Below are 10,809 nucleotides of genomic sequence, written 5' to 3'. Positions count from 1 at the left end.
GGTCGCCATAAATCGTTCTTCTACACTACTTAAAAAGGAGGAACATGTTCCGTTTTCTGCCACTACAACCCTTTCGTCGTCGTCGTCCCGCACGGGCCCGCCTGGGCCGCGTCGCCTCTTCACGCCTTCAAATGGGCCATGGGCCAACCCAAACTCGTGCTTGTTCGCTGCTCCTTCCATGCCCCCCCTCCTAAGCGCGAAGATCCGCCACCAACCCGTCTCCTTTCTGTACTTTCCCGTCCTCTCCTCCCACCCAAACGTTCCTCTCCCGACGGTATCAGGTCCTGATCCTGCTCCTCCTACGGTTTCCCACCGCTTCCGCGCCTGATCCTGCCGCGCACCACCTCGATTCGCGCCGCCGCCATGCCTTTGCAGATCGGATCTCGCGGTGTGGTTTCATCCTAGGAGACGAGAGGGAGGAGGGCCAGCCCAATTCCGGGCATATTGGCGTTGATCGGACTGGAGATCCTCCAAATCTGGACCTGGGTTGATTTGGTTTTTCGGTGGGAACCCTTCCCACCTTGGATTAATTTTTATTTAGGCTTTTCATTGCGAACGCATCTTGTCCTTTCCATGGATCTCAAAATTCTGTCCTCCAATTCTCTTTTGCATTCCCTTTTCTAGGCTTTTGATTGTGACTCTATTTTCGTTCTTGTGATTGGGAACATTTAGATCAGAGAGAGATCCTCAGATCCGCGTTCTTGTGAATTATATTTGTCCAAAAATCTGATGCACTGATGTGTTCCTTCGAGATCAATTGCATACAAGAATACGAATAATGCTAGGGTACCTGCTTTTTGGCCTATTGTACATTGTATTGTGTCAATTCAGTTCGCTAATCTTCACTAAAATATTTCTGCCTGAGGTTTTACTAAACATAGAGTAATTTGTTTCATGTCTGAATATTACCCTGTTGTAACTATTTACTCCTTCCAACCATTGCAGCAGAAGTATCTGTGTTCTACCCTTATTTGCGAAAATTAACATATTTTTGACTTATTTGTGCTGTCCGAAATAACAATTTAGTTACAACAAAGGACAAGTTTGCTAATGTATGCTGATATCCATTGCTGTGGGAATTCTCTCACAGATACCATACCATGGTAACTGCATTACAGATTTATGGATGCATGACTGTTACATTGAATTTTAGCCATGTAATTTTGCGAAAGTAATTTTTCATACTTGTATACACAACAGTCTACATTTATTTGACTTATGAAGCCTTTTTTGCAGGTTGCAGCTAATAGTAATTCCAATTCTTCCTCCAATCGCTTGTGAGGAGATACTACTTATAGTCGGGCAATCAGGAGGATGCGCTCACGTAAGAGCATTTGCTAATTCTTTTTGTTATTTACTTGCTGACTATTGTAGCACACTGTGTTTTCAGATGCTGGATAAATATTGATTTGTTTTACTGAATATAGCTTAATACAAGTCTGTTTAAGAGCGAGCTGATTGTCGAGGATTAGAGTGAGTTACATGTCACGCCTTAGTTGCACCTGTTGTTTTATCATTTGTATTTCCACTTCCATTAGTCTGACTCTGCAGATTAAAAGCTTCGGTCTTTTTACGGGAAAAGGTCTTCTGGCTAATCCTTTTCACTTTTGAGCTTACTTTTCAGGAAATTGATCCCAATGGAGAAAATGACGATTTTGGATATTTGATGAAATGCTGAAGCTATAACCTCCACTTTATTGTTCATTTTCTTCCCTCCGCAAAAGAAGTTCCTTATTTAGCCCATTTCTCAATTTCCAATAACTATTGGAGTAATGTTTTTCTCTTACTGCAGGTTAGTTCAAATCATGGGTTACTATGTTGTACTTTTATACTGCTTCTACAGGGTGTACTTTAAGATTAATGCAGTTCCCAACAACACTGGAGAATGGACTATTGAAAATGTTAGACTCAAATAGATTCGATGGTGTGATAAATGATGTATTCTTTAAGCTTAGGATATGTTTTCTCCTCTTTGGAGTATGAACAAAAAGAGAGGAATAATAGCAGCCGATGTCTTTTTCCTCTTTAGAGTATGAACAAGAGAGATTGAATCTTCTTTTGAACCTTACTCTCCTGTTTTCTTATTATGATGGCATTTTATTGAAGGTGATGGTTCATGTACAACATGCATTAATTTATTCTTGATCTTGTGATACACAATAATTTGCATCAGTCAACTATTAGTATCTTTGATCTATCTCCTTTACACCGAACAAGGATTGAACCGCAGTTGATTTGTGTTTTTGCGTCTCAACTACTGTACATCATCCAATGTTCTCGAATACATGGTCTCTGTGCCTTCTGGTGGAGCGCTAATATGAGCATGGCTTGGTGCTTGGGCTATTCCTCTTGTCTGGGAGAGACCAGGTCAGGTAAAATATATCGGTTGCGACTTCATGCACTATGTTGTTAACAACCTATTTAATTAGTATCATGAAAGAAAAGGTTCATTTAGCCTCGTAGAGATGTTTACGTTCTGCATCTAACATAAATGATTAGAGGACGATAAATTTAAAATACCCTCAATTCTTCCGAGCATGTATGAATGAATTGGTCTAGCTGGTTTGACATACATCCAATCCTATACTAATCTGATTATATTTTTCAATCAGATCACAGTTGGTTCTGCTCAAATGCAGCTAGATCATTTAGAAGAAACCTTAAACCTCTTGAGCACCTGCCAACTCTGTGGGATTGCAGTCGAAGACGCTCGCCATGCCACGGTGAACTGCACCAAAGGTGCCAGCGTGCGTCAGGCTATGCGTGATCACTGGCCAATTCTTATTGAAGAGGCTAGACTGGCTCCTCGTGTTACCGAGTAGCACTGATGCCTGCATCAGGGCTAAATTCCTGCTGATCCTTTGGCGCGCATGGCACCTGAGAAAGGATGTCGTGCAAAATTCAGGTAAGGAGAGAATTGCAAAGTCCGTAACTTTCTTACGGACCTATGTCAATGGGAAAGAGCTCAGGATTATGCCTGAAGACGATGTCAAATGAAAATGGCCACTTCTGATGACGCTGCAAAGGAGACCGTCGACCTCAGGGCTCCTCAGATTAGTTCGTGGAAGCCACCGCCACCAGGTTGCTCAAGACCAACACGGATGCCTCGTTCTTGGGGAACAACATACCAAGTGGTGTGGGTACCGTTGTCAGGGATCATGAGGATCAGCTTGCTCTCCGATGCTGAAGCTAAAGCTGCCCTAATAGGCATCAGGATGCTGTCCGGACATGGGCATGTGAAGATTCTTCAGATCCATGCAGGAGAATGTTGATTGTGAGAGCATACTGTCAAACTTCTTACATTGGAATTCTTCTTAAACAGTATATCCATATAAGGTACATAAACGCGGGCAAGTTATTGTCTTAAAGCAAGTAATAGTTGATATGGAGGAAGATGTTATTGGCACAGAAAAGAAAATCTTAATAATCCATAAAACAGGACAGTTTTTGCAGTTATCAGCAATTTTTTGGGCTATCCTATCCAGTTTTTGTTTTCTGGTAGGAAAAAATAGCTTAATACAACATGTTTCTGATATTTTCATAGTTAAAAATATTGACGCGACCTTAAGTTTTACAACATGGTTTAGTTAATGTAAGATGAAGATTTCCTGATATCAATGATTTTACAACATGGTTTAGTTATCTGTAGCAGCTGTAGCATCTTGCTAATTAGTTCCCTGCACTTCCCACTAAAGTTATTTAGTTATCTGTAGCAGCTGTGTCTTGAATGTTATTTTGATGAAATCAAGATAATATTGTTTGTTATTTTGATTTGGTTGTCAATAGCAGGGGATATTGATAGCGGGGCGACCGACGTCCCTTGAATGACAGGGTTGCAGCGAAGGTATACACCATGTTAAATGATTACTGACCAATAGGTTGTTGCTTGGGTAGGATCTGGTTTGGGCGGTACTTCAGGTGGAAGTTGATACAAAGTAGAGCAGTTCCTTCAAGTAATGGCAATGGAGAGGTTCATGAGAAAGGGAATGTCGTAACATTTTCTCAAAAGATATGTATCAGCCGTATAAAAATGAAAAATCAACTATTATCTCATGTAGAAATATGCTAAAATAAATATGCTATTTTCCAAAAGATTTAGTGTTTCGTTGTTAACTGTAAACATGATATTTCTCTCATGAGGCACAATAGTGTAACTCTGAATTTTGATACAACTATTGGAATTAGTAGTCCAAAGGAACCAAGAAAAGTTTCCAGTTGGCGAAGAAAGATCGCTAGAGTTTTACAGATATTCTTGGCTTGCTTGAAATTTATGTGGCTACCAAAAGTGCAAAGTAGCTCTGATGTGATATAAAGTGTACGTACATTTTAATTCTTGTATCATATCTTTGAAATTATATCTTGGGTGAAAGAGAAAATTACATGGTCTTATTTTTATTAGGGAGGCACAGACTTCCTGCTGTAATTTGGAATAAAACACTGAGACGTCATTCTTCTTTTCATCAGTTTTAAATTGTTTTAGTCCAAACATAATAACAAGTCCACGCTAGAATAAGCTACTTTGTTTCGTTTCAGTTTTGCATCCCCAGGAATGAGCAGAAAGAGGGACGATGCATATCACTTTAAAGAATCCAATCATGTTTTTCACTATATATGTTCTTTTAACCAATTTTTCTACTACTACATATCTATTCTTGCTTGAGGGCAGTTGTCTATATGTGTATTTGGTTGAACAAGACCACTCTTGCAGCGCAGAATGGAAGTTGAAAGCTTGAAAACACTACGATTTGGTGAACTTGAAAAATTATTTGTACACAATATTATAAGCTTGAAAATTGAATATTTTTTGTTTAACAAGTACAATTATTATTTTGGATTAATCAACACATGCATTTGCACGTACAAGATTAGTCCTCATTTCTTTATATTTGTACATGTAAGTGTGTTCGAATGAGAATGTGGTAAAAAGATACACTTCCATCATTTTTATGTTTGCGAGTGCAAAACAAAATTCCTTGATATTACAAGTGAATATCAGACAATAACCATATCAAGGCCATTGTAGGATTTCATCTTCACTGACTGAATACATGCAACATGACAACATGAGTGTCTCACGTTTAATTGCTATGAGTCTTGATTAGTCAATTTTATTACGTGCATTGCACCAGTGGCTTGTTGATGGAGTTTTTCTACCCTAGCCATTATTGAAGATTTACGAAGCCCCTTTTGTATGTTTTTTTGCGAACAGGACACTGGCATTAAAAGAAACAGCGAACAATACAAAGCACCCCAAGAAAAATGAAAATTACAACGAGATCCTTGAGAAGCCCTTCATCTTCAACCTCCAGACCGTGTTGACCGCGCGCCACTGCTGCCGCTCCTCCCCGAGTCGGCTTGACGTTGTTGATTGCGGACGGGAAGTCGCCGAACGAGTCAAGAAGATCACATCCGTTCTGAAGACGAAGAAAAAGGATGAACCGCCGCTGAAGCTCCTTGACGATCCTAAGAACCAGACAAAAACCTCGAAGACGACACCACTCCCACAAGACTCTCGACGTTGCCGTCGAGATGGGGTTGAAGCTGGAGAGACCTTATTGCACGAGGTGGCATGAGCGCCATCCTACAAACTTTAGCCCTAAAAACGAAGAACGGAACCCACAAAACAGGGGGTGGAGCCCTCCCGCCGACGAGGGCAACGATCCACCGCATCCCCATGGCCCGAAGGCCACAAAGGTGGGCCAGATCAACGGCGGCGCTGGCAGGAGGCGAGGAAGAAACAAATGCGCTTGAGAGCCCCACATACCGGTCCGTAGCCCCTTTTGTATGTTTGACACATAAGGCTACGATTCAGGATTGTCTCTGAATATTTATGAATATTAAAGTGTTGTTTGAATTAATAAGAAAACAAGTATTCCTTCAGTTATACCTTTGTTTGCATCACCCATATTTTACGAGACAGTAATACAATCAAAAGTAGAGTTTGTTGAGTTGATAATTATGATGGTCTAGAACATAGGTGCTTACCACAAAAGAGTAACTAGAAGACCTTTAACTTGGAATCACACAGATGCACACAAATTCTGTCTTGTTATTGCGCTCAGTACTATTATGATGTAGTATATTATGATATCACTGATTTATTTTGAATTTTCATAGTAAGTTGTAAATTATACATGTGCATTAAAAATAAATTTAAGGACCCGTGGCAACGCACGGGCATTTGTACTAGTAGAGCAAAAGCCCCACAATCGAGAATGTTGCGGGGTAGCTATCACAGCACAGCCCAGGCCACGCAGCTCCAAAGAATCTCTCTTCCCCCCACTAGGCCCGTTTGGCCCAGTTTCGACCTGCAAAACCCTAATCCTCGCAAGCGGACGGCCTCGCATACCGCGCCTCGCATCCAACGCTCCATAAGTTTCGCGTCTCATCGAACTCACCCTTATAAAGGCGCCGCCTGCCTTCGGAACAGCTTCTCCCCCGCCTCCGTCTGCCCCATCGCCGTCGCCCCGTGGACCTCAACTAGCCGCCGGCGAAATGGTACGCGCCTCTTCCTCATCACCCGTCGATTGCATGCGTTAGGAGTCATCTCGTGATGCTCTTTTGGGCGTTCTAGAGCTACTTCACTTGGATTCCTTGGTGCTAGATGCCGCCACCAATAATCGTGTGCTGATCTCGAATCTTGCAGGCCCCGAAACGTGGTGGCAAGGCGCCTGTCCCGGCGAAGAAGAAGACGGTGCGGCTCCGCTCCTTGACACCTACTAGTCCCTTCCGCTCGATTCGTTCTGTTCTTGGTGCAGTTCGTTGATATGTTCTTCCGTGGTACAGGCTCAGGTGACGAACCCTCTGTTCGAGAAGAGGCCGAAGCAGTTCGGCATCGGCGGCGCGCTCCCGCCCAAGAAGGACCTCCACCGCTTCGTCAAGTGGCCCAAGGTTGTGCGCATCCAGCGCCAGCGCCGCATCCTCAAGCAGCGCCTCAAGGTTCCCCCGGCGCTACACCAGTTCACCCGCACCCTCGACAAGAACCTCGGTATGCATACTTCTCGACCATGCCGCTGATTATGATACGTTTTGCTGTTCGGTCCATGCTAATCCCTTACTGGTGCAGTAGGACTAGGATAGGATAGCCAATAGACACAATGCATTCGCGTAAAATTTTGATACTGTATTAGAGTTATCTCTCATTCACCTTAATGTTATCGGGTCTCCTATAAGTAAGTTGTGCTCATGAGAACCTACTGAAGTACTCGAGCCTATGTAGTCACTAAGATATGTCATCGGTGTAGGCCTTTGTAGCATCATTAAGCGTGAAGTGACATTCCTTGTCTTGTTAGGATTTTATTCTTTGTTGTCTGGAGGGCAGGTGCTGGGATGAATGTTGTAGGCTGTATGTAGGGCAAGTAGTGGTGCAGAAGCATTAATCAGATTGAGTTTAGGTAAATGGAAGAATGATATATAGGCTTAATACCTGTTCATCTGGATTAGGATAGGACTTACAAACAATGCTTATATGTTTTATTGATCCCTACTAGGGTGATATGCATTATGTTTATCATTGCACTCTAGTAAAGTGTCTAGATTTTTTGTCATTATTATCTCTTGTAGTCAAATCGTTTAAACTTCATCTTAATTCTTTGGAAGTACACTGAACTGCGTTATGAAGGTATAATATTTCCTTGTCTCATTGTTTGACTCCCAAACGGCTATTCTACCACATATTTTGGATTTGAAGTACCTTGAGTTTGTGTACTCTCTATGGGCCTGTAAATGTGAGGTCGCCCTGACACATTTTGATTACATGTTGTTTGTGCCGAGAACTTATGTAGATGATATTGTGGCATTGTTTTTAGTCCTAAAAAATGAGTGGAATAGTTTGTTTGTTCTGCGAAGATGTTATGTGAGGTGCTTCCTTTTAGTCCTTAATCCTACTGCTTCTGTTAACCTGTCTTCTGTCAAACTTATGTTTCAGCAACAAACTTGTTCAAGATGCTACTTAAGTACCGCCCTGAAGACAAAGCTGCCAAGAAGGAGAGGCTTCTAAAGAGGGCACAGGCTGAAGCTGAAGGGAAAACTGTCGAGGCCAAGAAGCCAATAGTCGTGAAGTATGGCCTCAACCATGTTACCTACCTAATTGAGCAGGTATGAGCCCTCCTTTCCTGTGCCATTTACATTGGCAGGCAACGGAGATACTCTTCTCCAGGCATCAGGCTGAACTTGGTTGATAATTGAAGTTTGTATGCCTTCTTGCAGAGCAAGGCCCAGCTGGTTGTCATTGCTCATGATGTTGACCCCATTGAGCTGGTTGTGTGGCTCCCAGCCCTTTGCAGGAAAATGGAGGTTCCTTACTGCATTGTTAAGGGGAAATCTCGCCTTGGATCGGTAATAGTTTCTGTTGCTGCTACATGTGCTATAAAGTTTGTTTGGCCAGCGCCAAATTTCTAATGATCACTCCATATGCAGATTGTTCACAAGAAGACTGCCTCTGTTCTGTGCCTGACCACAGTGAAGAACGAGGATAAACTTGAGTTCAGCAAGGTCCTTGAGGCCATCAAGGTTTGTGTTGCTATCATTTCTATTGTTTCTCGTTTCCATCTTTTCTGCTTATTCCTGAACTAACTGTTATTGAACAATCTCCAGGCAAACTTCAACGACAAATTCGACGAGGTGAGGAAGAAGTGGGGCGGTGGTGTCATGGGCTCCAAGTCGCAGGCGAAAACCAAGGCCAGGGAAAGGCTGATCGCAAAGGAGGCTGCACAGCGGTTGACCTAAGTTTAGGCTTTGAACCATATCTATCGCTCATCCTTGAGGTAGTGTGCAAGCATACTGTGGCTGTTTGGATCTGGTTTTGAAAGTCATTTTTGTTTGTCAGAGACATCTTGGAAAGAACAGTGTAAGAATGAAGTATTTTTGTTTAATGCCAGTTAGTAACCATGATCAAGATATCCCTTTTATGTGATTTTTATCATCTTCCAGTTGCTAGCCAATCTCTGGCTCGGCCAGAAGTTGCCTTAGAAGTTAGAACTATGTTTATGGTTAACATTTCTCTCGCAAAACAAATGCACATCTGCACCATGAAGCACCCCTGTCATTGCCGACTTTCAGGACGTTGAACCCCTTGTAAAACCGGACAAAGATGTTTCTAAATCTAATTCTCGATCTGTAGTCTTGAATTATTAGTTTCATTGACACGAATTTCTTCAATTGCACATTCGACATTTCTCTTCATGTACAATCCTTCAGTATTGTGATCTGACGAGACTGAATTCCTTGAAGGAGGCCTTTGAGCTGGCTGTTGACGAATGAGTACGCAGTAACGCGGTTGCATTCTGGGTTTCCTGTTTTTGCCCCCGACGGCAGCATAGTACTCCTGCTATGCGTAACACAGGTGGTGCCTATGTCGGGCTGAATGTGCAAAGTTACTGACGGTGCCGTGGAAGACAGACACCTTACACCTACTATGGCTAACAGCAACTTCAGCCGGTCCCGCATCATGTCACCAAGAAGCTCCCGCAACTTGGACAGCTGGCCCGTGGCGTCATCGGATACCTCGAGGACGGCGGTGGCGCGACGACCTAGAGTTATCTACTCCATTCGACCAGTTCCAAGTTCGAGTCCTGGGCAAGGTTTGCTTGGATTTATTAAAAGTTCGCTTGGATTAAAGGGTTTCTTAGCCTTGGACGATGCTGCAGCCTAGAGACGCGAGCACGGCGCAGACCTCGGAGAGTAGACCCTGCCGGTCGGCGATGGCGAGCTCAACCGAGGCCGTCCTCCGACTCTAGGCTGGGCCGGTCCACACATAATAAGGGCCCTGTGGCAAGACAACAAAAGAGACCCTTCTTGATAGATAGAAATTTAGAAGTATGGTATTTCGAAAGCAATCCAACACAATTACGTTGATGGATGATCATTGAACCATCAATTTGACACTGCGAACTGAAATATTTTGCAACAATCAAGATAACTGCATGAAGATAGTATGGAAACAATATTGTTCTGTAAAAGAGGAAAATGCATAGTTGTTGATCATGACCCAAGAAATTGCTTTTCTAAGTGTGACAATGAGACCGTCATTTTCGTCAGCAAATAAATAACCTTGTCAAAAGTGATGGCTACTCAAAGATTTTATTTGTTACCATGGTCTATGATGTTAATGCATGAAAATGCGCTAAGCATGAACTTACATTTGTGTCCATCCTCCCCAATCTGCTATGTTCTCACTCCATGTCTTGACCCGAATAAAACTTCTCCAAAGCTTCATGCATAGGGCACAATAAAACAACTTTAGTCAGTGCCCGAGAGCAGAGCTACTTAACACCAAATCAAATTGATGAACGCCGTTACGGGATTATGATGTACCATACCAGACCCCTGGTTAGTTGATTGCATCATGGGAACGGTAGAAAATTGAGAATGAGAAGAGAGCTCCTTAGGGTCATTTTTACTTGGGTCATTTTTTCTCTCTCTCGCTTTTTGGACGTAAGGAAGAAATAGTACTGGGCTGGGGGCCCATGGCAGGCGCCCCATTGCCCCGGCCTATGGGCCGGCTTCAGGCGACCAAAACCAGCTACCTTTGTAATCCATGCAGCTCAGGCTAATCAGCAGTCCCCACATCCATAAGAGTCACTAAAATTCGGTCACACGCCATTACTCTCTGGTCTCTGGATGCAGTCGATGATTCCCTCTGTGCACCAACTTCCCCTGTCCCGATCGGTTGTTCCACAATCGTACTGCTAGCTTGCAGGACAATGGATCGAATCGTGTGCTACGTCGATGCATGATATCTGAATTCCAATGTGCACTCTGCCGAGGAACGTCAACAGGACAAATTTCGCCTGAATCGTTGCTCGATTC

At 43.0% G+C, this 10,809-nt stretch overlaps 1 protein-coding gene and 1 long non-coding RNA gene across 3 annotated transcripts; both read left to right on the top strand.

Annotated features, from left to right (window-relative positions):
* Positions 1-202: 202 nt before the first annotated feature.
* Positions 203-4,092, top strand: LOC124705994. 2 transcript variants are annotated; one of them, XR_007004257.1, is made up of 3 exons: positions 203-503; positions 1,237-2,372; positions 2,613-4,092. It is a non-coding gene; the product is annotated as an uncharacterized LOC124705994 (long non-coding RNA). The 2 variants fall into 2 exon arrangements; XR_007004232.1 differs by having other exon boundaries at positions 203-2,372.
* A 2,302-nt stretch (positions 4,093-6,394) lies between these two features.
* Positions 6,395-8,896, top strand: LOC124678956 (60S ribosomal protein L7a-2). The gene is made up of 7 exons (XM_047214802.1): positions 6,395-6,498; positions 6,647-6,694; positions 6,787-6,988; positions 7,928-8,097; positions 8,209-8,337; positions 8,419-8,511; positions 8,596-8,896. Exons 1-7 carry the CDS (start codon positions 6,496-6,498, stop codon positions 8,725-8,727), a joined length of 777 nt encoding a protein of 258 aa, XP_047070758.1. The 5' UTR covers positions 6,395-6,495; the 3' UTR covers positions 8,728-8,896.
* Positions 8,897-10,809: the final 1,913 nt, after the last annotated feature.

Source organism: Lolium rigidum, chromosome 1 (genome assembly GCF_022539505.1).
Source record: "Lolium rigidum isolate FL_2022 chromosome 1, APGP_CSIRO_Lrig_0.1, whole genome shotgun sequence".
Taxonomy (NCBI): domain Eukaryota; kingdom Viridiplantae; phylum Streptophyta; class Magnoliopsida; order Poales; family Poaceae; genus Lolium; species Lolium rigidum.
Note: the sequence above shows the minus strand (reverse complement) of the source record. Positions and strands in the feature narration are given on the sequence as shown.